Source organism: Diospyros lotus, chromosome 8, assembly GCF_014633365.1.
Source record: "Diospyros lotus cultivar Yz01 chromosome 8, ASM1463336v1, whole genome shotgun sequence".
Classification (NCBI taxonomy): domain Eukaryota; kingdom Viridiplantae; phylum Streptophyta; class Magnoliopsida; order Ericales; family Ebenaceae; genus Diospyros; species Diospyros lotus.
In genome coordinates, this window is record NC_068345.1 from 4496789 (window position 1) to 4524360 (window position 27572).

The following is a 27572-nucleotide window of genomic DNA, read 5'->3' on the forward strand; positions in this document are numbered from 1 at the left end:
GTTATTTAATTTAAAAATAAATATAAATTTCATAATACAAATAAATTTTGAGTTGTGAATGAAAAAATTTCTGTGAAAATGTTTTTAAAATTATAAAAATGACTTTTGGGGACTTTTTTGATATTTTGCAAACAAAAATATTAAAAAAAAGGTGTCAAAATAACGCCCTCAAAATATTGCCGTGCATCGTAGATCTTGGTGGGGGTTAATGTAATTTACCATAGAACAGAATATGGAAGAGTGAGAAGGAAAAGAACGGAGAGAGAGAGAGAGGAGGGGGCGGGGGGAAAGAGAGTCTCAGCAGCACTCTTGTCTTGAACTCCCGAGGAATCGTCGGCTCCTTTCGTTTCTGCTCCCTCTCTCATCTCCCTCGGCGCGGCCTTCCCTGGCCGCAACGTATGCGGCGTCTTCCCCCTTCCTGCCGCCGGAGCCGATGTCCGTACTGCCTTCGTCGCCAGCTGCCTCCTTGGCGCCTCCACGCCTGTTGATTTCCGTGCAGTTTGCCTCGTTCTTGCCATTACGGTATGTATAGAGAAAGTTGTTTCGACTGGAGACTCTTTGCATACATATATACAGAGATGGAAATCAAAATTTGTCTTTACCCAGCGACATGTAGCTGCTTTTATGCATTGCTATTGTGAATATAGATGTAAAACAAAGGAATAAAAATGTTGAATTCCGATGCTTCTTCGTAAACGTGAAATGAGTATTTGGAGATGTACCTTCAAACTCCACCGCATTTGACACTGAGCGTCCGTTCTCCCCTATTCCGCCGTCTTCTTCTTCGATGCTTCTCGCTCTGGTCGATGAAGAAGGATCCGGATCTTGAATCGGCTCTATCTCGAAACCGTCGATGGATAGTCAATAATCAGATCAAGAACATAATTCTTCGATGCCCTAACCAGGTGGCATCTGTTAAGTTCCTCCAGAAGAAGTTCAAGACGCTTGATCTTCAGGGCAAAGCTCTCAATTGGCTTAAAAAGTACCCTTGCTGTTTTGAAGTCTATCTTGAGCACGATGAGTATTATTGTGGATTAACAAAACGAATGATGTTTCTGGTGGAAGAGGAGCAATCTGTGCAAGATAGGCAAGAACCAGTGTTCGTAGAGCGCCTGGCGAAGTTGTTGATGATGAGCTCAAACCAGAGGCTGAACGTCATGAAGATTAATGAGTTGAAGAGAAGTTTTGGATTTCCTGATGATTATTTGATTAGAATACTTCCCAAGTACCCTGAAATGTTTCGAGTTGTTAATTACAGTGGACGGCGGAGTTCAATGGAGATTGAGCTTGCTTCCTGGAATCCTGATCTTGCAGTTTCTGCAATTGAAATGATAGCTCGGAGGAAACAAGATTCCGAGCCATGTTTTCCTTGTTCATTGCCTTCAACATGGATAAAATCATGGGAGAGGTTTCATGAATTTAATTCAACTCCATATATTTCTCCTTACTCAGACCCTAGAGGTTTGGTCGAGGGATCAAAAGAACTGGAGAAGAGAACAGTTGCTTTAGTGCATGAGTTACTATCATTGACCCTATGGAAGAAAGCTTCAATTGTGAAATTAGGTCATTTTAGAAGAGAATTTTGTTTACCAGAAAAGTTTAACATTTTGCTGCTTAAGCATCATGGCATTTTCTATGTCTCAAATAAGTATCAGATCTACACAGTTCTTCTTAGAGAAGGATATACTGGGTCTGAACTGATTGGCAAGGATCCACTTGTTGTTGTGAAGGAGAAATTTGGGGAACTTATGCAAGAGGGGCTTCATGAATACAACCGGAGGCACTATTTGATGAATTTGGAAAAGAAGAAAAAGAAAGGTAGCTTGGGAAGACTGGAGAAAAGGAAGGAGCCAGAATCAGAAACTGATGCAAGTGCTCCAGATGATCAAGGAGGTGACCTTGGAGGCATATTTGACCCGGAAGAAAGAAAAAGGTTCTACAAAGTTCTCTTTGATGATAGCAGCACATAAGTTTTAAGCAGAGGTATGATATTGTATCACGCCATCAAGATATAGATTTACGTCTGTTGTTCATGTTGTGGTAATGGTAGTCACCCCTTAGGGATGCATGCATTATTGCAAATTTCAAAATTTATCCCAAATTTGTTCTATAAGCTTATCATTTGTAACATTCATACTCTATTCCCAGTGAGTTTAGAATTGCAATAGTAGCATTCATGTTAAAGATATTATGACCTTTGATGCCTGACTGACTGGTCCTGTTGATGTGAGACAGCCAGAAAATTGAGACGATTGAAGTAGAAAGTGAAATTAGAGTAAGAAGAGAAGAAGAAGCTTGATAGAGGGATAGAAAGAGAGGAAAATCAGCAAATTCTTTGTTCAATATCATGCAAAAAGGTTAATTTCTGATTGCATTGTAAGCCTATTTATAGGCTGAAATCCTAACTAAGAGATAATTACTCCTACTATTATTATTTTAACAGAATAAACTAAAGATAAGACCTAAAATCTAAATAAAATAAGATAAATTGAAATAACTAATAGTTATGATACCAAACATTAAAATTCAATAATCCTAACTTCTCATCATTCTGCCTTTGTTAGAAAAAAAACCTTGTCTTCGAGTTTTGTGTGGACTTGTGTTATGGATAGTCAGTTCATTGTCAACTGTCACTCGAAGTGAGAAGAACTCTCTGTTGCCATACCTAAATCCTGTTGTTTCCTATATAACTCCAGTAGGGTAGGGTCAAACAGCAACAATTTCTTGTTTGGGATCCAATTGTAGGCTAAATTTTGGGGATTCACCCAACGAACGAGAAAACATTGACTCTGTCCATCTCTGGTTAAAAGATTCTGCTAATCTAAAATAATATCAATTTTATCATTATGTGCATAACGAAAGGTAATTGTAATGAGACTATAGACTCTGGAGCAGGTTCGGTGTGTGGGCCAACAAAAGCCTCCTATAGAGGAATAGAATGGTTTTTTATGAATTAATGTGCTCAACATTAAATATAGAGCTTAAAGCAAAGTTAGGTGATATATCGATGCACATACATTTGGTTCAACTAGTTCTGGTCTTGGGTGAAGCATAACATAATCCTTCGTATGAAGTTTGGCAGCTTGTTTATGGATTAGCTTTTAGTCTGTTTAGTGCTTTATCTAACTCAACATATTCAATGAGTTTCCTTCTATGATGAGGCAAAATAGGAAAGATCGCTAGTGAGAGATGATCTATGGCATGTTGAAGATCAAGCAAAGGAGAAAGTGGTTCTGGAATTCCTCAGGGAAAACATTATGAGATTCTTCAATTTCCTGACAGGCTTCTTTCTAAGCATCCTTAGGAACTTTCTTAACTACTATAATAGTTTTTGCTCATTGCCTCATGTTTGAGTTCTTCTTGGTTAATGTTCTGAAGTTCTTTTTCTTGGTACTATCTCATTAATTTTGTGATCACAATTTTAATCCAAGTCAACCAATTTATCAATATTATGTTTATGGATTGTTTGTTCTAGGTTTTCTTCTCTATTGGTTCTTTTATTTTTCTTTACAATGAAAGTCAGTAACGGATAACTGGTATTTAAGTGACCAAAACCCGCACGGTTAGAGCACTGTGATTGTGATTCATCATTTGAGGTTCCCATGTTTGTCTTTTTAGGATAATGGTACTTTTGCAACAAAACAAGCCGATTCAAAAAATAACAATATCCTTATCTTCAGGCCCTTTGAAGGGGGCATATTATGCGAAAGAGGCCTGTGTTTTGGGATTGCCAATGAATTCAAATAATTAAATTATCTAATATCATAGCTCTTTATACTTTCGATGGTTTTGCTAGCTATCGAGTGATAACTTCCCCTTGATGCCCGTTTCAGGTTTATTTCCATTAGCTGGTGGTAACAATGCTAGTCACTACATGTGAAGATGACCCTCTCTCGGTGCTTGCAAAGCGAGGTGCCTCCGTGGACGTCCTTTTAGCTGGTGGTAGCAAACTAGCCATGGAGCATCTGAACCCCACCCCTGCAGGGCATGGGCACTTCAAACATTTTTTGTTGTTTCACTGCATCTGATGTCATCCCAGAGCTTCTTTTTTTCACCATGCCTGGAGATTGAAAACTGAGGAAGATAGGATTGTTGTATTGGTGTGGTTACAAGAAATACTGTCCCTATAGTATGGACGGGCGATTTGTTAGATCAGAAGCTAACCCCTTCAAAGACTTCCTTTCCTATTTATATATGTTAAAAGCTAGATCATGTTTGAGAGAATCCTTCAATCTTCTGCACACAGAGTATGTTGGAAAAAAAATTATCTTTATTGCCTTGTAATCAATTGCTATGGAGTATTTATATCATAACTTTAAAGACTCTTAATAGAAAACTAATTGCAAATCTCTTAATCAAAATAGGAAAAGACCTAACAATATTAAGAAATAAAAATTTGACTCAAAATAGGAAAAAATAATCTTATTTAATTTTAGACATTCTACACTTGTGAATTTAGGTAATTGAAGATCTGATTGTAGTACTCATAACACATATCTTTTCATTGAACCTTTGAAGTATACAAATGTTCATAGCCTTCTTAACTTGTCCATCCTCGCGCAACCATTTCAAGCTGACCAGAAATTTAGCATGGATACCAAGTACTATGATTCACAACTTGTTAATTCTCTTGTATTTTTTATCATTCTAGAATACAAGATTCAGCTTGAGTTCCAACAATTACAAATTTTAATATAATGATTATTCATCGTATGGTTAGGTACATGAATTTAAATTCTCCAACCATTCTTTTATAATCATATATCTGATAAGAGTAAAGGATAAATATTTTCCATGTCTTCTATAAGAAATTTGCACTGTGTTGTAGTTTATCACTTAGGGAGGGAGGTTGCAGCCAAATGATGCAATATTCGTTTATTATGGGATCATGATTGCTACCTTTTTGATCTTTGTTTTTTTTCTGAAAGAGTGCCCACTTCCTGAACCTTGATTTGGGATGAACTTGCTATAAGGGAATATGTCCCAGGAAATCATCTTTTTCAACCTTGTAGAACTGCTTGATGAATGTTGCAATCATATCTGGGGAGAGACTTGCTATCGACCGATTGCAATTCATAAATGTTTTAAGAGAAATGTTGCTCCACCTTTCTTTCCATGTGAAGATTATGAGTTGATTATCCTAAGTTCCTAATCCTTCTTCCTTTTAATGTTTAGGGCTAATAATAAGGGACAACCAAACCTGAATATCAGTAAAAAGCCATATCCTGAAAACATAAACTAAAAATGTAACCATATAGCCCTAGCTGTCTCAAAATGCAGAAAGAGGCAAATAGCTTGTTTTTATGGATCCATCACCTTGCTAGATAGCACTTATCATCAGAAATGAAGATCCAAGAGTCCTACACATTTATAGATTAAGCTATGGAGCCTTTTTAGTTGATCAACAAACACACTACACTGATCTTGCATTAATCTTTCAACTAGAAAGTGAAAGAAAACGGAAGAACAGATCTGGAATTTACTACGAGAAATTCTAAGGTTTTTTTTTCCAATCAAAGCGAAGATCGGAACAATAAAATCACCGAATAATTGTAACGAGCCTGAATCAAGCTCTCTCGCCTCGGATCCTCCGAGCAAGCTGAATGTCCTTGGGCATAATGGTGACTCTCTTGGCATGAATGGCACACAAATTGGTGTCCTCGAAAAGCCCGACGAGATACGCCTCGGCAGCCTCCTGGAGGGCCGCCACAGCGCTGCTCTGAAACCTAAGATCGGTCTTGAAGTCCTGCGCGATCTCCCTGACAAGCCTCTGGAACGGCAGCTTCCGGATCAGCAGCTCCGTACTCTTCTGGTACTTCCGGATCTCCCTCAGAGCCACCGTCCCCGGCCGGAACCTGTGCGGCTTCTTCACCCCTCCCGTCGCCGGCGCCGACTTCCTCGCCGCCTTCGTCGCCAGCTGCTTCCTCGGCGCCTTCCCGCCGGTCGATTTCCGGGCAGTTTGCTTCGTTCTTGCCATTATCGTATGTACCGTATAGCGAAAGAAGACTTCAGTTTCAGGCTGCTTCTGGAAACGAGAGGAGCTGTCTGTAATATATATAGAGAGAGGAACAGAGAGCGAAATTTGAAATTTCGGGCAAAATTTGTGCGCGGGTGAATTTGAAGCGTTGGATGTGGATGGGAACGAACGGATTGGATTTGTTTGACAGGGTGCACGCGGATCCTTGTCCGTGTGCTTTTGTTAGGTTTTATTTTGCCACAGAGAAAGTGCGCCTTATATTTGCAGAATACCCTTCAGGTTTGGTTAAATTGCATTAATTTATCTTCCGACTTCTTAAAAATACAATCTTTCCCAATAATATTATTTTAGTCTCCCGACTTACATTGACTAAACTTGGGTTCAATTGAATTTTAGTCTTTTAAATAGAATTTTATTTTTCTAGTATTCTACTTTTATTTAATCTTAGTAATAATTTATTATTTTTCCTAATTGACTGTTGTTGTTAAAATTAGATGGGCAGGGTGAGTTAGAGCCCACCTAATTTTTTTTTAAAAATGATAAATTTTTTTGCTTAAGCCCAAACCCAAATCTAAACATATTCTCTAATTCTTAATTTCAGATTTCACAATTCAACTTCTTAAGAGTTCTAATTCAGTACTATTTTTCTATCTCTTGTTGAAATTTCTCATCAATTGCACATCATTGAGTATGTTAAAGTTGGTTAAGCTTTCATTTTTGTCTTTTTTTATTTTTCTCTTATTGGCGAAGCTCACGGTAAAAAAAAAAAAATGAAGTCCCCAAGATAATTAATCATAGATCCATCCTTGATTAAAATATGATATAGTCATTAGTATGGTAATAACTCAGATAATGAAATGGCTTAAATTATCCATCTCACCATACAAAATACCAAAATTTTATTAAATTTTGAGGACGTATTTGATCTACCTTTTTTAAGTAAAAAAAAAAAAAGTAATATATGGAGCCATTAATTTTTAACAATTTATGGTTCAACCCATTATATATTAATTTATTATATAATATTTAAAAGACTTTTTTTTAATTGGACAATAACCCATAATTGATATGGATTAAAGTATGATGCTAATGTTGAAAATTTTAAAAGTTTGTTTTAAAATTAAAATCTGGTGTAATTTTTTTTGGTAATTAATGTTAACTAAATTCTTATTTTGATCAGAAATCACATAATATTTTAGTGTCTTTGTGTTTGGTTTGATTTCAATTTAAAGATCATATTAGAACAAGACACTATTTCAAATGAAAATGAAAATTCAATTAATTAATCAAGTCCTTACCATTGAAATTGAAATTCAAGCGATATGCACATTTACTAGGACTTGCATAATATTATTAATAAATGATTTGTTTGGGAACTCGATTGTTAGATATTGGAGGTCTAATTTATCCAGATAATGAGAGATAGATAAGGTAAAAAAATATTTGCTTATTTGGAGACAAAGCAAAGTTGGAGATATGATTGAGGTAAATACTAACCTTTTTGAGAGAGAGAGAGATAGACGTTTGTTGACTTAGAGTTAGTTGATAAGCTTGGTCTCTTGGTCAATGGCTTTAAATCTTCAATTGAGACAATATGACATTGAGTTGAAGGATATTTAAGTTTAGATAATGAATATAAGAGATAAGATCGACTTAGTAATGAAACTATGTAGTCATCGAGTTGAGGTGTAGAGAAGAAAGAAACTTAGGATTGGAAAGGCAAGGGTTTTGCTATAATTAGTAAACTAAGTAAAGAGAAGGCCTAAAACTAAAATAGTATGCTTGCTCGATTCAAAGTCATTATTCAATTCAATTTATTTCGTAACTTTGGTTCGGTTTGTGTTTTTGTGCTTTCAAATTGAAACCAAACTAAATCCTTAATTTTTTTATAAAATCAAATCAAACTCAAGTTGAGGTCAATAAAAAACTAAGCCAAGCCAAACTGGAACTGATAATCACAGGAATTTTGTTACCTTCTGGTGTAGGTAGTAGTGAATAAGCTAGCCCCAATTGTGCATAATATTATAGTCAACATGGTCGACATTAAAATTACAAATGAGTTGAGTCATTTGTGAGTGGCTCAATGTTTGATTTTATAAAAACTCGTTCGTTTTTTAAATTAAATGAACTAAACTTGAGTTTAGCTTTGAACCTCGATTTGTAAACAAACCGAACTTGAGCTCAATAAAGTTCTGTTCATTAGTTGGCAAATTGGTTCAATTAGAGGTTCGTGAACAAACTTGATTAGAAGTTTGTGATTAGCTTGTGAAAATAGACTAATTTATAAATATATTATTTTATGGTTAAAAAATACATGTATATATTAGACATATATTTTATAAATATATTACTTCTAATAAGTATATATACATATTATCATTATATCATATGTATTTATTAGATTTAGTAAGGGCGATTTATCCAATAAACCCTAGTTGTTATTTCACTTGTTCATTTCCTTTCCTTGTCCATTTGATTGCCTAATCCTCATATTCTCTAGTAGGGAGCATGGTAATGACTTTGCCTTCGCCCTTGTCCCTCACTGGCTTTTTCTCCTCATATTTTTCTCATTTGAACACTAAGTAAGGACAACCAACGACTTCTCATTCTTCTTATTGGTTGCGACCGACATTCTTGTCTATCTTTTCCAACCGAGTAGCTACAGCATCCATGCTTACAACCATTTGCCTTTTTTGGTGAAGGTGACCGCCAACCATTCACCTCATCTCCAACCAATTTACCTTATCCGACTGGATGCTAACACCAACCTAGGGTGCGAATCCATGCATGAGTTACCCTAGGCTGAATCTCAGGGCAAGTCACAATTAAAAATAATTTTTTAATGTAAAAAATAATAAATTATACTAATAATTCAGTCAAACAAAATTCCAACCCATCCCAAAGCTTATGATGTGTAATTTTATATCTAAAAAAAAAAATAATTTAGGCTCCCCTTACATAGATTTTTGAATCCGTCTCTGCACCAACTCATTTGCTATTTGCGACCACCTGCAACTCCGAGCCCTTGCCGAGCTTCCTGACGAGCTGAGCCTAAGCTCAGCGAAGCTCGACTCAGCTAACTTGACTCGGTTGCAACCCCAGTTAACAGTCAAAATTTCAATGATTAAACATCCTACTTCATGTGGTTGTTGCAAACGAGGATCCCCAAATGTTACTAGGGTGACCGTTATGTGAAGACATGGCAAAAGAACGACTAGATAAGTAAGAGCTATGATTGCAATCATAACAATGATCAATTTGTTTCGAGTAAAATGTACATATACAAGTATTATATATATTCATCATAAGTATATTTTATAATTTAAGAAATTAAGTACATGTTTTAAAATTAAAACCAGCATTTGGTTTTTGTGGGACTTCAAAACCAAATCAAATATATTTACAATGCATTGAACTGAATCTAATTTTAGAAATAACTAATTAACGGTTGAAATCGAAATGACTAAAAAAATCAATTTAACCAAAATAACTGAAATATATTGATTATAACATAATTATAACACAAAATTTAGAAATTGGCAACATTACAATAAAACAATTTATTACTTATTACTTGTTATAAAAATTATACATATTATTTTGGTTATTAAAATTAGTATAAAAATTATATAAATACGTACATATTATTTCGGTTATTTTAGTTTTAACTTAAATTTCATATACAAAACCGGAACTGAATTTTTTAAAAAACAAAAATTCAACCTAAATTGTTTCCTATATTATATTCTAATTAATTGTTAAATTTATTAAATTAATATATGATTTTAGTATTTTTTTAAATATTTTTCATTGACAAAATATAATGACAAAGTTGATACTTGATAAAGTCTTTCTATAAGTATATTTTACATATATTGTTTTTCTTATTCATATAATAAATAATTAGTCGAAAAAACTTGTAAATTTATCTTAACACAACATTTTAAATTTTTTTTTTATCATCTGACTATCAAATTTTAAAAATGTGACTCTAATCTAACATTATTTTCCATTTAAAAAACTCATCTATTATAATTAAAAAATAAAATTTTAACTTTAGAATATATGTATAATTCAAAAATGATTAATAATTTATTCAATTTTGTTTATTTTAGTTACCCCTAACTTTTTTCTTTTTACAAATTGAGCATATATTATATTTAGGGGCACACTTTTGAAAAAAAAAAGTCAAATATTATAGCCTATATGTAATGTTTGCAAATTTGGGTGGGGCAATTTCAAAATCTCTTCAAATATTATAGCCTAAGTACATTTTTTGCATATTTGAGAGGATTATTTGAAATTTTTTTATAAGTGCAATTTTTGCAAACTTGAGCCTGCCTTTGAATCAAATTAACCAAAATTCAATAATTTGGTTTGGTAATTTTTGTTTATGTGAATGGTACTCACTGATCACTTATTTTAATTAATTATTAACAAAAAATAAAATAATCATTAATTTTTTGATAAGTAAAAGGTAGTTTATATATTTAATGATAACCCATTATTTTTAACAAAAATATATTTGAGCTCGGAACCTATCAATAGATTTTCTTGCTTGCACTAGAGCATTTCTCATTGGTAGAGATGGTAATATATTATTGGCTAGTAAGATATAAATTTATTGATGCCGTTAATATTAATTGACAAAATTTAAGAAATAGATGATATTCGATTACCCTATCGGCCTCGATATATGTGTATTGTGTATATATATATATCATATTCATTTGAATTAATGACATACGTATGCTCAATTCCTTCCAACATCTTCGGAAAAAGCCATTTACGAAAGAACATGAGGTTGTTCGCATTCGAAAACTTAACTACTTAAGTACCACTCAATTTTAAAGTATCAAAGGCAAACGAGGTTCCCAAGTCGGGACATCTAACAAAATGTTTGGCTTTTTACGTTGGAAGTGATGATTGAAGAGTGAGTTTTTGATGATTAATTTATAGCACTATATAATAGGTATTATGTATTATGAACTAGAAATAAGCAAGCAAATCAAGGAAGACATTACGAGTTGACAACAATAAACAAAGTTTCGTAGACTCAACAAGGCAGTTATAGAATGTCAAATACTTTTTTATTTTCATATTGAAGAACTTAGTTGATATTCATGACAAATATTAAAACTTGTTGTACATCGATTCATAACATGATTGATAGATACAATTTTATATTTCTATTAATTATAGATTATTGCATGATTTCGTTAATGTTGATTGTTAATTTAAAACGTAACTTAACGTAGGCGAGAGACATGCAAACTATTTGTATATTCTAACAACGATGAGTAACCATGCAAGAAACAAGGTTTCGAGACAAGATCTATCAATCTATGATTGTAATAAAAAATATAATTCAATGTGATTATAGAAAAAAATTTAAAAATAAATAAAAATAAAAATTTGGTATATAATTATACAGATAGATAGATATACGTTGTAATTTATCCAAGTAATAAACCAACTTCAATGTCTGACTCCGATCCATATCGGAGGCCCATTCCAATACACAGCCCTAGAAGGAATAGCAGACCTATAATAGCTGACCTCGCTCCGATTCTCTCTTCATTCTGGTCTTTCCCCATCACTCTTCCTTTCTCTCTGCTCCGAGCTCTCTCCCATTATCTCCTTCACTCTCTAAACCGAATCCAATCTCTGAACGCCGAACCACGCAAGGCATCTGCTTCGATTGATTATACATATTACCACACAGAAGTATAAATCGACTGTGTTATTTAATTTCGTCCCTTGATCGTCTAGGTAAGCTCTCTGTAAGCCAACTCTCTTGAATTTTATTAGATTTGATTATATGATCATGCTTTTATTATCCGTAGAGGAATCTGATATGCTTTGTGCGTGCCAGATACATAAATTTGTGCATATGGATCTGATTTTGTTCGTTTTTTGGTTCTGCATATTCTGATTTGGGTCGTTGATTTGGTATTAGGGTTTTGGAGGTTGGTTTCTGGTGTTTGCTGGAGTTCAATTGCCATCCGTCGAAATCACAAAATCTAGATGGGTCGGAAGAAGCCTACCGCCCGTGAAGACGACAGCGGCCCTGCGGTAGCGGCCCAGGGCGCTGGAGGGAAATCAAAGAAGAAGGCGCCGGTGATTGATGATGATGAGTACTCGATAGGGACGGATTTGTCGGAGCAACAACCAGTTCAGGAGGAGAAATCATTGCTAGTTGGCGGTGGCAAGAAGAAGGGGAAGAAGGGAAGTGCCAAGAATTCGCAATATAAAGACGAGGATGTAGAGGAAAGGAGTATCAACGAAGAGGATGATGATGATGTTCTGGATGTACAGTTTAAAGGGAAGAAGAAGTCCAAGTCCAAGAATAGTGGGAGCAGCAGTTTGTTTAGTGCTTCCAGTTTTGGGTTACTCGAGGAGGACGATAAGGATGGGAATGAAGATGATGATGAAAAGTCTGGCATAACTGATGATAAAGATGATGTTGTTGGCAGCGATGATGAGGAGTCTGTTGTAGTTTTTAAGGGGAAGAAAAAGTCATCGAAGTCAAAAAAGAGTAGTGGTAATTTGTCCAAGCCATCGGCTTTTGGGGCAATTGCTGATGAAGATGGGGATGCTATTGATGATTCGGTAACAGAGCAGCAACCTGATCATGATGAAGAGCCAGTTATTGCTTTTTCAGGAAAGAAGAAACCATCAAAATCTAATAAAAAGAGTAGTGGTAATGTGTTCAACGAGTCTAATTTTGATGGGCTTGATGATGGGGATGATGAAGTGAAGGCTGAAGTTGAAGATGAAGAACAGGATGCAACTACCATTACTTTCTCAGGTAAGAAAAAGAAATCTTCAAAGGCTTCAAAGAAGAGTGTTTCATTTTCTGCTGCTTTTATTGATGAAGAAAACAAAGAGGGAACATCTGTCTCTAAGTCAGGGGGTGAGCCAACTACTGATGATATTGGTGCTCAGGATGAAGATGCATCAGTTATTACAATTTCTGGTAAAAAAAAGTCTTCAAAGAAGAAAAATAATAGTGTGTTTGGCGCACTGGAATCTGGGCTTGATGATGAATCATTTGATGCGGTTCAACCTGAGCAACCTACTGTGATTACTGAGAATAAAGTGGCTGATGATTCCAGAAGTAGCAAACAGGTAAATGAAGAAATGGCTGAAACTTCAAAAAACAAAAAGAAGAAAAAGAAGGGTGGAAGGACTGCTCAAGAAGAGGACGATCTTGACAAAATTCTTGCGGAGCTTGGTGAAGCATCTCCTACGTCAAAACCTGCTCCTGCTCTGCCTCAGGAGGACAAGGCTCAGACTCAGCCTGAACCAGTTGGTTCTGTAGATGCTGCAGTTGAAAAGGAAGTTGAAGAAGAGGGGGTTGTGGAGTCTGCTGCTGCAAAGAAGAAGAAAAAGAAGAAGGAAAAAGAAAAAGAGAAGAAGGCAGCAGCAGCTGCTGCAGCAACTGCACCCCCAGAGGAAGAAAAACAAGAAGAAACAAAGAATGAAACTAAAATTAAATCAACAGATAAAAAAGTCCCAAAGCATGTAAGGGAGATGCAGGAGAGACTAGCCAGACTCAAGGAGTTGGAGGAAAAGAAGAAGAGGGAAGAAGAGGAGAGGTTAAGGAAGGAAGAGGAAGAACGAAGGCGGCAGGAAGAACTTGAAAGGCAAGCAGAAGAGAAGAAACGCCTAAAAAAGGAAAAGGAAAAGGAGAAGCTTTTGAGGAAGAAGCAGGAAGGAAGGCTTTTAACGGGGAAACAAAAGGAAGAAGCTCGGCGACTGGAGGCAATGAGGAACCAGATACTTGCTAATTCAGGAGGTTTGCCTCTTCCTACTGGTGATGGGGCTGGCGCCCCTACCAAACGGCCAAAGTATCAAACAAAGAAGTCAAAACCACATCAGTCTCAAGCAAATGGTGTTGCTCCTGCAAAGGCTGTTGAAAGCATGGAAGCAAAGGACTACCAGCAGGAAGAAGTGGCTGACGTTGATTCTGTGGAACCAGAAAAGGTAGAGGAAGAGGATACACAAATGGAGGAGAAAACAGAAGCTGACAATGTGGCTGAAGAGAATGGAATTGAAGAAGAAGAAGACGATGAGGATGAGTGGGATGCGAAGAGTTGGGATGATGCAGATCTCAAACTGCCTGGTAAAAGTGCATTTGCTGATGAAGAGGTTGACTCTGAGCCTGAGCGCGTGATTAGAAAAGAGGTAAAGGGTGCACTTTCATCCAGTCATGATGCAGGCCCACCTGCTGTGTCTGCCAAGCCTGCCATTACATCCCAGAAAGTTAGGTCTACCTTGCCCGTTAAATCTCATGATGTTGAAAGTAAAAAAAGCCAGCCTGATACTGCTGTTACAGATAACCAGAGTGAAAGTAACCTCCGATCCCCTATTTGCTGCATTATGGGTCATGTTGATACTGGGAAAACTAAGCTGCTTGATTGTATTCGAGGGACTAATGTTCAGGAAGGTGAAGCTGGAGGAATTACTCAACAAATTGGTGCAACATATTTTCCAGCAGAGAACATAAGAGACAGAACAAAAGAACTGAAAGCTGATGCGAAGCTGAAGGTCCCAGGTCTATTGGTTATTGATACCCCTGGACATGAATCGTTCACTAACTTAAGGTCTCGGGGTTCTGGTTTATGTGACATTGCAATTTTGGTTGTCGATATTATGCATGGGTTAGAACCACAGACCATTGAATCACTCAATCTTCTGAAGATGAGGAATACCGAATTTATTGTTGCATTGAATAAGGTGGAGATTTCACTGCCCTCAGAGTACATATTGCTTTCCATTTAATCTCTGTACTGCTTATTTTTCTTGTTTGATTTTGAAACTCTCAGGTGGACAGATTATATGGGTGGAAAATTTGCCGGAATGCACCAATTGTGAAGACAATGAAGCAACAATCCAAAGATGTCCAAATGGAATTTAATACGAGGCTCACTCAGGTCATTTATACCCTGCTTATTACATCATGATGACATAAACCCCAACTATCTCAATTCAAATGTTTTTGTTATCATTTCAGGTTATTACCCAGTTTAAGGAACAAGGATTAAACACAGAATTATATTATAAAAACAAAGAAATGGGGGAAACTTACAGTATTATACCCACAAGTGCAATCAGGTACACTGCTGTCCTGATATTTTTTCATGCTCTTTATCTGGGCTGGTTTTGGTTGGTTCAAATTTCTTCTGCAGCATATCCTAGAAAAGTCTGTTGGTTTGTCACTTCTGTGCTGATGTTTTTGTTTTATGCACACAGTGGTGAAGGCATTCCTGATCTATTGTTATTGTTAGTTCAATGGACTCAGAAGACAATGGCAGAAAAACTTACATACAGTAATGAGATTCAGGTACTCCAACCTCTCTAGTAGAGGCAGCTGCCCAGCTCAATGTCAATTTCTTTTGGTGAATACATGTAGGGAAGGTTTCATTACTGATCATGTTTTGGAACTCTTTGCCAGTGTACTGTTTTGGAGGTTAAGGTTGTTGAAGGCCATGGAACTACCATTGATGTTGTGTTAGTTAATGGTGTGCTTCATGAAGGAGATCAGATAGTTGTTTGTGGCATGCAGGCAAGTTTAATTCATTATTAGTGGCTGAGATTTTAAGGATATTGGTTCAAAATTTTAGATATGATTTTATTTTCAGGGACCTATTGTTACCACAATTCGAGCATTACTGACGCCACATCCAATGAAGGAACTCCGTGTTAAGGTAAGTTCTCTTCCATCCTTTATTTTCTTTTGTAAGACTTCGGTGGTCCCGGGGACATTTTTTCCCCTATATATAAAGAAATTTTATTTTTTGATCCTCATTTTTCACAATTTCCCCCTGAACCCTCAATACCTTACTCCCAGTGGTGGAGTCAGGATCTTGGGTTAGAGGGGCAAAAGTCTGCATACTAAATTTTTTTTGCATTACTTAATTGCCTCTCATCTTTTTTATTTTAGGGGGGGGGGGGGGGGGGGGTTGGGCAAGTGTTGGGCATAATAATTTATATGCACAATATTAAGGGCCCAAGGCAATTTTAGAAGTTGAGTTGGGGGGGGGGGGGTTGGGCAAGTGTTGGGCATAATAATTTATATGCACAATATTAAGGGCCCAAGGCAATCTTAGAAGTTGAGTTGGGGGGGGGGGGGGGGGGGCGCAATTGCCCACCCTCACATACATGTAGTTCCGCCCCTGCTTGCTTCACAATGCTACCATATGAGATTAAGGCGATTTATTCAGAGTTCCAACAACCGGAATGTGGTCTAGATTGAAACCTAAACAAAGTATGTTAAAACGTCAATAAAACTGTTTATTATGTTCATTCCAAAATAAAATCTAAACTTACAAAAATACATCCTTTCATTGAATACAGGTACAACTTGAACATGTGATAAAAATAACAAGAATTGAACCATCATTAGTTATCTTTTCTTTTTCCCCCTTGCTATTACTTGGATCACCCAGGATGTTGAACATACCACTGTAATTGATGAGACCACTTAGTGAGGGCTCAAAAATAATCTTCGTGCATGGTTTGTGTTTAGGATCATGAATTGACACTTCTTAGCCTTGGAGGGATTTTTAATGTTGCTATGCATTAATGCCTGTTTGCTGACTTCCAAGTTTGGTTTAGGATGCAGTTTATGGCGTTCATCCTTTTTAACTTTGTTTTGGGCAAAAATGTAATGTACCCTCAGCACAAGCTACCCAAACCCCATGGTTATACAAATAAACCACATTTACAATGCATCATAGAAAATGTGCAACAAGTAGTTTTCATGCTTTTATGCCAGTAATTTCAATAATAAAAATCATGCAATAAATATAAGAGACGTTTTTGGGGGAGAACAGTCACTTTGTGATTTTTGGTGAGGGAAATTTCTTGAGTTTTAACCACGATGAGTCGACGTCTAGTTCCTTTGCTTGCGTTGGCACATTCGAGGCAAATTCTCAAGCCCTGAATTTTTCCCAGCACTTGAATTTTTCCTCTTTCTTCTTTCTTTTTCCTTTTCTTTTCTTTCTTCTTTCTCTTTACAGCGCTTAGACCCTTTATTCTCCAGCGAGATCAGAAAAATCCTTGATTTTCTTTATTCTCCAGCGAGATTCCTCCTCCTCCTCCCCCATTTTCCGCGGTCGCTGCTGTTACCAGTTCATTGGACTTGTTTTTCCGGTGTCCCTGTCACCAATAATCCTCAATTTTACCCTCTTTCTTCTCCTCCATTTCTCAGATCTGTCCATCAAATTCTTAGAATTGATCAAGGATGTGATTGATTTGTGCCAAAAACCGATTGCCGGGCTGCCTTTTTTATAGAAGAGAGCCACCAGCTCCATTGCCCAAATCGACCAATCACCACTACACTGCCACCATCAGTGTACTCTGTTGCCATGCACTGCATGCCACAAAAAGCCAGAGGGGATCACCGAACTGGCAGAGGACCATGTACGTACATATGTACAGACACGAAATTTTCCATGTTTTTTTTAAATCTTAAATTACTCCAAATTCATCCAGTTTCATCACAATCAACCCCAAATCATCAAAAACATCTCATATAACTTCAATTTGCCATCAATCAGCCATTGGAATTGAATTTGATTGAAAATCTGAGAAAACCAAACTGTTCTTTGTGTTTGGAAGTATTGATTTTTCACTGACTTCAACCTCGATTTTGTCTTGGAAAACACTAGATTTCATGTTCTTGGGTCAATTTTTGTTCTGTAATCTGCTGGATTAGGAGGTTTTATTTGGGGAAGAGTGTAGGTTATCATCAATTGGTTAGCTCAGGTGGTGTCTGCTGACACTTTCAAAGGGCACGTGGAGGTTCTGGTCTGCGTTGGCACATGGATGTTTGTGTCTTGCTTGGAAAAATAAAGGGAAAACAGGGATGTTCCTCCTTTTGGATGTGTATTTTTACCTTTACTTTTTTGGCCTTGGGTGATATATTGTAGATGGCTGTTTTTTTTCCTCTTTCTGGTTAATGCACATTGTTCACGCGATGAAGCTAGAAATTGAGAGAGGGGCCCTAACATGGCTTCCAAAGGCCAATTCTTCTACAAATTGTAGGAGCTAGGTCCCAGAGAAATATAGAACTCTTCTAAGCTTGTAATTTGATGGATTATAAGCCAACCACGGACTGGTACATCATGGCAGTTTAGAGCCAGTTCTGTACAAAATGTTGGACTTAGATTCTGGGAAATATAATGCTTCTAAGTTACTAGTTTGGGGATTATAAATCAGCTCAATTTAGAAGTCTCTTGTTCTGAAAAAATTGGCAGCTTAGTCATTTACTGAAACCACCTGAAAAATTACAGCTGACACAACATTCAAATGTGTCAGAACGACTCAATTAACGTTAACCATCCAAAACTGGAAGTATACTGTTCCCATGACAAGTGAGTTGGGAACTATTATCTTAGGAGCACTTAGAAATAGATTATTTAGACCTAAACTACTGCCTCACACGTGCACACACCCTCAGTCTTGAACAACAACAGAGATAAAATCAAAATGAGTGAAAACAGAATGTAAATTGGCAGAAATTAAACCAAACCATAGAAAAACACACAGCCTTTATCCTGGTTCAGATTGCCCCTTAGGACAACCCTACATCCAGCCTGTAAAGCCTCCCGAGAGCAGCCTTCTTTGATTCAGAAAGAATGATCACAGTACAATCCCTCACGATTACAAGCCTTCAAGATTACAAAGACTATTCTATCACAAAGCCTTCCTCTTTCTACTTTCTTGTGAGAATGAATGAATCGCCTATGCCTAGACTACTGTCCTATTTATAGAAAAATAGGGCGTTAACTACTAGGAAACTTATAACCGTTATAGACATTTCCGGTTTTGACCCCCAACTCAATTCTATTTACAAGCTGGAAAACCGCCTATCTATACCCCCTAAATTTCTGATGTATCCTAGTTGCCAATATGTTGGATTTACTTGAGACAACACTCTTTAACAGGCTATTGTTTTGCTAGATAGTTGAACAATTTTTACTGTTACACTAAATGACTTCACTTTTGTTTCTTTTATCTTGAGTTAGTCTTTGGAACTAGCTGAGCTATCTTGACCATCCCAACGACTAATCCTCTTTTTATTAGATGTCCTGGATCCATGAAAGTAAAAAATACAGGAGCACTATGATTATTTTTCCAGAACCTTAATTTTCTTGGATCTCCAGAAGGAAATTTTTGTAAGTTTTAGTACAAATAATGATTTTTAATATCTTTGACAAACCTATTTGGAGTGTTTTTTATCGTGAACCCAAACAACTCCACCCTTGTTTCTTTTATCAAAGAGTTGAGGCTTGGACAAAATTGTTTGTGTTTCTTACTTTCCTTTCCTTTTATTTTTTAAAACTGCAAAAAGTTATCTTACGATCATTTGTTTGGTGGAGGGGGATATTATGGTATTCTCAAGTTGACTGTTGACAGCTGGTCCCAATTGACTTGAGCTTTTCTTTGACTGAGCTCAGCTACTAGATTGAGAGTGAATTTGTGAAAGAATGATCTGTTACTAGATTGAGATATTTGAACATAACTTTGTTCTAAACCCAGAAACTGAAAGAGCAGAAGAAGAGAATTCTGACCCCACCTCCTTGACATCTATATGATAGATAATTTACACCACCACCAAACCTTGATGTCACCAGGCAATGGAGATCACCAAACATCTTTAACCATGACCTTGTAGGCCATCCCTTTTGAGTTTTCGCTTTATTTAAGTTTACTTCTAGATAATTGAATCAGTGCTGGAACTATCTAGAGGAGCAAATATGAAAGGTACTATATTCTGGGGATTTTGGTGTTTTCTGGAGCAACCTTTTTGTGCCTAATGCTTTGTGTGTGTGTGGATGTGGGCGGGCGTAAGTTTTGAGATCCAATTGCTCAATTTCTTGCACATTTTTGTTCTCCATTTGTGTTAGATTTGCCTGTGAACAATTGTGAAGTATTTTGATTCCAAAATTGGGTAAACCTCGGAGAAGACATTTTGTGAATTAGTTAATTAGTTTTTTTTATTTCTTTTACATATAGTTTTAGGAAGTAATGGGAGGACATTTTTGTTGATTCCCTAGGATCATTTACTTAGGTAACTGAAAATTAGAGGGAAAAGATGGTGGCAACAAGGTTTTTAGTGTTTTCAGTATTGAGGCAAAGATAAAGCTGTAGATAGAAACGATTAGCAAACTAGAATTCATGTAGCAGACCCATACTTTGATATGTTGTAGTATTGTAACAAAGATGCTACAATGAAAAGATAGAAAGGTGACCAAACTCTTGTGGACTAAGAAGGTAGAGCTAGTTGGTGTATATTCTTTTCTTTATGACATAAGGGATATTGAACTTTTCCGATATATTCCTTTGTTTTTGTCCTGTAATTTTCAAGGTAATGTTTGAGTTCAGTTTTTATGCAACAGAGTCGTTAACCTGTGCTGGTTGTTTTACTTCAGGGAACCTATCTGCATCATAAAGAAATCAAGGCTGCCATGGGTATCAAGATTACTGCACAGGTAATATCTATAATTTTATTCTGTCACTTTGTTTGATTTCTGCTTCTCCAGCAACTTAACTTATTTTTCTGCAATGAAAATGCTGCCTAGAATACTTTGAACTCTATTGATATGATTTGTATTATTCGTTTAGAAATTCAAATACAATTATGGGCCAAATTTTCTGAGGATTATTGTGCTGTGTAATCGATCAGTTATGGCATTATTATGTTGTGGTGTGAGCAGGCTAGATTATGTTATTAGGAGATTCTGGCTTAAGGAAATTAAAGAAAAGCCCAGTGAATTTTTAGGGGCCCCAAAATGATATAAGGTTGTACATTGCCTTACATGGGTTAACACATTAAAAAGAACACAAAATATGGTCAAAGAAGAAAAAGATGATATTTGGATTATATTTGACCCTAGAAGATTCAAGACCATCCTCTTGGAAAAAAGAAATTGGCCTTAGTAATTAAGAAGGGAAATGGGTCTCAGGTTGTGTAAGCAAACTATGTTCCAATTTTAAATCCATTTTAAGATGAAAATTGGAAGGCAAGAATCACCTGACCCCTAACCTAACCTGTATCTAATATAGCAGGATAAATTTGTGAATGATTTTCAAGAAGTAGAACGGGTTGAAAGTGGGCCTAACAGCCGGCCTCAAAATGAGGAGTGTAGGATGCCTTTTTTCACAGAAACAATCCCTTCTGTTTTTCCCATGAAATTCGGTATGAAAGAAATAGACCTGATAAGCTAAACAATATATGGCTTGTAAGTTCCCCACACAATTTGAGGGGGCCCTAAAGTTGGGTGACTTGGAAAGATGTCCTTTTGGGGACATTAGTTTGGATGAGTGTACTTTGGACTGAATTAGTACTGATTCTTGATTTTATGAACTCTTGAGGAGTTTAATTGAAAGGGAAAAAAGTTAAAGAGGGCAAGGAGATCGATATGTTGAGGTAAAATGGAAGAGAAGGTTGGGTGTTCTCAGCTGGTGCAAGCTGGGATAGTAAATTTTTTTCGGCATCTGGTAGATAATTTGAATGATTTTTTATTTTGTGAACTTCTAAGAGTTCTTGAGGGGGGGAAATACAGAGGGGAAGAACAGGAGATGGTTTGCTGAATTAAAGTGGAAGAAATGTGTCATTTGGGGGCCTGGAGCAGTAGACTTATGGTCGTCCTCCTGACGTCTGATATTCAAATTCAGTGATTTTTTATTGTATGATATTTTGGGAAAGTCTAGTTGAATTAAAAAAAATAGGAGGAAGAGAGGAGGCCATGTTGCAGAGGTAAAAGAAAACAAAAGGTTGGGTGTTTGTAGCTGGTACAAGCTAATTATGCAGCTTTATAGAGGCTGATCCATCTCCATTTTTGCTGTGGATTTGTTGGGCCATTTTGAGGCTATCTTGTGGTGATTTTGTTAAGAAAAATATTGTATATTCCCACATTTCATAGGTGTAAAAATCTTACATTTAGTTTGTATATTTTGAGCTTAAAATGGTTGCTTCGAGGAGATGTGCTAGCCTTTTTGGAGAGGATGATGCTATTATGTTGAATTGGTTTGGTTTAAGAAAAAAAAAAAAATGAGATTTGGTGTGTTGGTGTACAATACAAAACACTAAAATTTAAAGAGAGAGAGAGAGAGCCATGGAAGGCTTGGCCTTGGGGGGAGGGCCGGGGGGGGGGGGGGGGGTAAGGAATTAATTAGATTTTGAAAATTTTAACCAATCAATTGTCAAAAGTGTTTCTGAAAGGAAGCCCAATTTATCAGGGAGGCCAAGGGGCCCAAGAGTGGTGTTGGTCCATTAGAAAGGAAGAAAAAAAATGGGATTGACTTGGGCTGTTGTCTGAGTTGGGTTGGATCCCAACCCTGCTTGGTAATAAATTGAGGTACCATGGGACTTCAAATAAAAAACTGGGATCTGAAACTGGATGGTGTATAACAAGTCAGACGTGTTACATTGGATACGGAGAAAAATATTAAGTCAAGATATAATAAAAAAATTGCTGACTTGTTGTAGAAGGGGGGTTGGGAAAGATATTTCAACCAGAGGAACTCAACTATTTTCCATGAAAAATCATACAAAATGGTAAGGCTTGACCAGGGATCTGATTGTGGGCTGAATGTTGTGGTTCAATGGACTTGAAAATGGGCCCAAGTTTCAAAATAGGTTGAGTAGTTGCCTTAACCACAGTTTTTTTAGTGGGCAAAAAATGGTGATAAAGCCTGATTAAATCTGGGCCAAAGTGAGAAAATCAATGGGCTAAGTTTAAGATAGAAAGGCACCAGAAGGGTGGTAAGAAGCCCAAAGAATGGCCCAGATGAGAAGAAAGAGAGTCTCAATGGGTGCCTGGTCCAAGGGAAATTTTTTTTCTGATAACTTCTCTTAAGGGTCACACCACTGCTCCTTACATGTGATATTAACGTGAGAAAAAGTATGAAACCTCAGATTCTAATCTTTGCCTTATTTTTGTGAGTTTATCTAGAAGAACCATCTTTCCTAGAACAAAGGTTCTGAGAGTTCTGAGTCATGGGCTTCAATGTGTGTCCCATCCATGGTAGTGTACAATATAGATTGACAACTCATCTGACATTCTTATGCACACATTTATAGCTTCATTGCCTATGGATGTTTTGAATCCTGTTGACTGAATTAACATTGTTTCTTCTTTATTTCTAAATTTTATTCCAGGGACTTGAGCATGCAATTGCTGGAACTAGTCTGTATGTGGTGGGTCCTGATGATGATTTAGAAGATATTAAAGATGCAGCCATGGAAGATATGAAGTCAGTATTGAGCAGGATTGATAAAACTGGTGAGGGAGTTTGTGTTCAGGCCTCTACCCTTGGATCATTGGAAGCATTGCTGGAGTTCTTGAAATCTCCAGCTGTAAGCATACCTGTTAGTGGTATAAGTATTGGTCCAGTACACAAAAAGGATGTCATGAAGGCCAGTGTCATGCTTGAGAAGAAAAAGGAATATGCCACAATCTTGGCCTTTGATGTTAAAGTGACACCAGAGGCTCGGGAGCTTGCGGATGAAGCTGGTGTCAAGATATTCTGTGCTGATATCATCTATCACTTATTTGATCAGTTCAAGGCCTACATTGACAATCTGAAGGAAGAAAAGAAAAGGGAAGCTGCTGAAGAGGCAGTTTTTCCATGCGTACTCAAGATCATGCCAAACTGTGTTTTTAACAAAAAGGACCCCATTGTTTTGGGGGTTGATGTTCTTGAAGGCATTGCCAAGGTATTGAATCATCATATTTTAGCTTTCATTCTTACTTGGTTATTTGTTATATGTTCCACATGTTTCAACATTGTGCTAGTAGGATACTGGTAAATTGTTGCCTTTGATTCTCATCAGAACGATCAAAGCTTTGCCTTACGATTTTCCATCGGAATGAGCCTTTACTAAAAAAGAATCCCCTACCTGAAGTATAGGGGATTTCTTAAGTTTACTGGTATATACATTCAGTTTCTTGACTAAATTATCCTTGTAAACTTGCCCCTCCTGGGTCTACTACTAATTTCAGGTTACTACAACAACAATCATCCCAATCTTTCATCCTGTTAAGTGGGGTTGGCTACATGTATTTTAGACCTCTAGCCATCTCTATCCATGACCCTACTCTATAAGGCCGTTATAACCTATTCATGTTTTAAGGATTTGCCACCAAGTTTTTTTAGTCTTCCTCTCTTTCTTTTGCTACAAATTCTCTCCATTTCATCCAACCCGGCTCATTGGTGCTTTTATTGGGTTTCTTCTCATAAGTCCTAACCATCTTAATCATGATTATGTCATCTAATCCTTAATAGGTCCCACTTTGACCATATTGCATATGATCTCGTTTCTTATTTGTCTTTTCTTACATGGCCACACATTGACCATAACATTTTCATATTAGGTATGTTAATAATTTTGCACATATTGGTGCTTAATTACCCACATTTTAAGCCATACAAGATGACCTTATAGCTCTATAATGTAACTTTTTTTTTTTTAAGAGTTTTGAAGAGATTTTATGATCATATAAGATGTTGGATGCACTTTTCCACTTTTAACCATCATGCATTGATTCTAAGTAGCATCTGCTATTACCTCCCCTTCTTTTTGGGCATTTGATCCAACATGTCAAAATTGATCTTTTTTGCAATGTCTCCAAATTTCACAAGAACATTGATTGCGTTTCTATTTTTATGGAACTTGAATTCCACATACGCAATTTTCTACCTAATATGCTTGGGGATTGAGTAATTTCCTTAACACCTATAGTCTTGAAGGTTTTCCTCCTATTGATAGCCAGTCCCAGGCCTGGATAAAAAGCATTGCATTAGGCAGCTGAAAACCAACATAAAATTTATTGGATTGAGCATAATAAATTCTTTATTGACTTTAGATTGTTGTCTGTAATTCTAATTTATTTACTTATTTGTTTATTTTTCTAATTTGGACAAGTTAAGATTTTTTTAACTATATTATGCCTTTATTACTCGCATATTGTTTTAGTGTAACGTATTGTTATTCCACATTTTAAATTCCTTGGAAGTAGTTGCATATGCTTGCCTCTGGCACTGCAGAGAAACAAAATTAGAAGAAAAAGAAATGAGCTTCTAATTTGTCAGTGCTTGTGTCAAAGGCATCTGAAACCATTTAAACTTAATTGTACAGGTTGGAACTCCAATTTGTATACCCCAGAGGGAGTTTATTGGTATTGGTCGAATTGCATCAATAGAGAATAATCACAAGCCAGTTGATTATGCAAAGAAAGGCCTGAAAGTGGCCATCAAGGTATGATTTCCAGATATTCTACATAATCTTTGACCTCATAACTATTATGTGTATTTGGACGAAGTAGTGGATAAGTATTATATGGAGATGTCACCAGAATAGCCAAAAGAAGAAAGCTATATTGTCCTTTATTTTCATCTTCCCGATCTCTTATAGATATTCATAGGAAACTGGACCATGAATTGTTTGAAATGCTTACCTGCAATATGGTGAAGTTCATTTCAACAAGATCCCCAAAATCCAAACTCTTATCAAGCATGAACACAGACATGTGATACAGTGATAGTACATATATATGTTTAAAACAGACATCTTTATAGTGGACCCATGGCTTTCTGAACAGGCACTTCTCTGAACTCCTCGAAGAGGTGCCTGAAATTGTAATTGAGTTTCCCTCCGATTTGAAACTTAAATTTCATAATGCTGGGACAATTGGATGGATGCTTCTCAAAGATTCATGAGATATGTGATGAATCTCTGTTTAACATACTGTGCATGTAACTGGAAATTTCTAACACACATAAGCATGGTAATTTTCTAACTTGAAGTAAGGCTTGGTGGTGTTGTACATAAAAATGAGTTTTGTGGAGCCTGTCTTTCATATGTTCCAACTTTTACTAGAAATATTCATATGACAGTTTAAATGATCTAGGAATTTATGTCACATGTATTAAATATGTTTTCAGTTCTCTTTTGAAGTTCAGGTAATTGTCTGTCTGCTTGAAACCCAGATTGTTGAGCAAATTAGGAAATTGACTGATGGCTTTTGTTGGTTGTTCAGCTGGTAGGTGAACCGTAATTAAACCAGTTTAAAACTCTCATCATAAATATGTTAAAAAGTTAATGAAAAAACAGGTACTAGAACTACCCCACATCTTTTCTAATATTTCATTCCAAAGCACGTACAGATTATCTGACCTACAGATAATGCAAACTGAGTTGAGAACACTCATTTTTATTCATTTAGCATACCATTCAGATATTATGTACAAGAAGTAAATTTGCATCTAAAATCAAGATAGAGATGCTATCATTTGTGGAAAAGCTAGACGATCAAAGTAGTGTTGTGAATCAACCATTCAAATAATAAACCCAGAATAATATAATTAACAGGATCATTGCGTACTGAACCTCCGAAGTTGTGACCATTTTTTTGGGTCCTTTGTATTAATTTATGCTTACTGGCTCCTCTAGACATTTGACTGCAACAGGTTCCATCTCTCTTCATGAAGTTTTTGCCAATTTTCATCATCTTTTTCTGGGTGGTTCTTTTATGCATCAAGCCCTTGAAATCCAAATGGATTGCTTTATCCTATAAGCGATGTCACTTTATCCTATCGAATTGCAAAGTCAATCCTGTAACGGTGATCACTGACAAGTTTATTTGTGCCTTGGACAGATTGTGGGCAGCAATCCAGAGGAGCAGCAAAAAATGTTTGGCAGGCATTTTGAGCTTGAAGATGAGCTTGTTAGCCATATCTCCAGGAAATCAATTGACATACTTAAAGCTAATTATCGGGTAAGAGAATTGAACTCTGTATTTTCAGTTGCACAACGACGAGAAGCTATAGCTTACTGTAACACATCTGGAAATTTTGCAGGATGACCTGAGTATTGACGAGTGGAGGCTGGTTGTGAAACTGAAAAACCTCTTCAAGATACAGTAAGTTCTGAACATCATCAGCGCATCAGCAAAGCATCCATCTTTCCAGATGCAAGGAGAGGGGCTTTCGGGGGTTAATGTAAAGAACCAGCAGCAATTTGTGAAGCGGAGAGATTTACAGAGTCGAACAACCGATAGGTTGACATATATGATGAAAGAAGGATGAGTTAAGGAATTTGATGCCAAATTTTGACTTGCATAGTGAGCTCTTTGATTGCAATCATGATGCCGTCTTTGTGATGATTTGTTGGGCTGTTGTTGTTTATGAATTGAAGAGGTTGTTTGCATGAAAGAAAAGCAAGCTGGTGGGTACCACCGGCAAAGACAGAGACACAAATAGAGAGAGAGAGAGTGATTCATGTGTTCACTTTCAAATCTTTTCTTAAGCTTATGTTGGCGATTCTTTTCTATTACCTTCATCAATCAAAGGGCTCATCTTTTGGGAAATTGTTTTAATTTGTTGGTGCCTGTAGATAATCTCTAGTATTTCATTATACATTTCCTAAATCCGCTGCTAACAAATTATTTCTTTTAGTTATGGTTCTTAGGTAAGGTCCTCATGTCTGGTCTCTCTGTTTTTGAATTTAACCCCCCCCCCCCTCCCCCCCCAAAAAAAAAAAAAAAAAAAAAAAAAAAAATTATATAAATGGTAAGAT

General features: G+C 36.5%; 3 protein-coding genes across 3 annotated transcripts; 2 read left to right on the plus strand and 1 right to left on the minus strand.

The window, feature by feature from the left end:
* Positions 1-210: 210 nt before the first annotated feature.
* On the plus strand, positions 211-4284 carry LOC127807286 (protein WHAT'S THIS FACTOR 1 homolog, chloroplastic). Its single transcript, XM_052345000.1, has 2 exons — positions 211-1983; positions 3834-4284. Exon 1 carries the CDS (start codon positions 717-719, stop codon positions 1968-1970), a length of 1254 nt encoding a protein of 417 aa, XP_052200960.1. The 5' UTR covers positions 211-716; the 3' UTR covers positions 1971-1983; positions 3834-4284.
* A 931-nt stretch (positions 4285-5215) lies between these two features.
* On the minus strand, positions 5216-6039 carry LOC127807288 (histone H3.2). Its single transcript, XM_052345001.1, has one exon. The coding sequence runs from the start codon at positions 5975-5977 to the stop codon at positions 5567-5569; it is 411 nt and encodes a 136-aa protein (XP_052200961.1). The 5' UTR covers positions 5978-6039; the 3' UTR covers positions 5216-5566.
* Positions 6040-11494: 5455 nt separating this feature from the next.
* LOC127807289 (eukaryotic translation initiation factor 5B) lies at positions 11495-27372 on the plus strand. Its single transcript, XM_052345002.1, has 12 exons — positions 11495-11749; positions 11937-14719; positions 14809-14916; positions 14997-15097; positions 15236-15326; positions 15438-15548; positions 15625-15690; positions 20422-20481; positions 23154-23711; positions 25134-25253; positions 26653-26772; positions 26855-27372. The coding sequence occupies exons 2-12, from the start codon at positions 12005-12007 to the stop codon at positions 26918-26920; spliced, it is 4116 nt and encodes a 1371-aa protein (XP_052200962.1). The 5' UTR covers positions 11495-11749; positions 11937-12004; the 3' UTR covers positions 26921-27372.
* Positions 27373-27572: the final 200 nt, after the last annotated feature.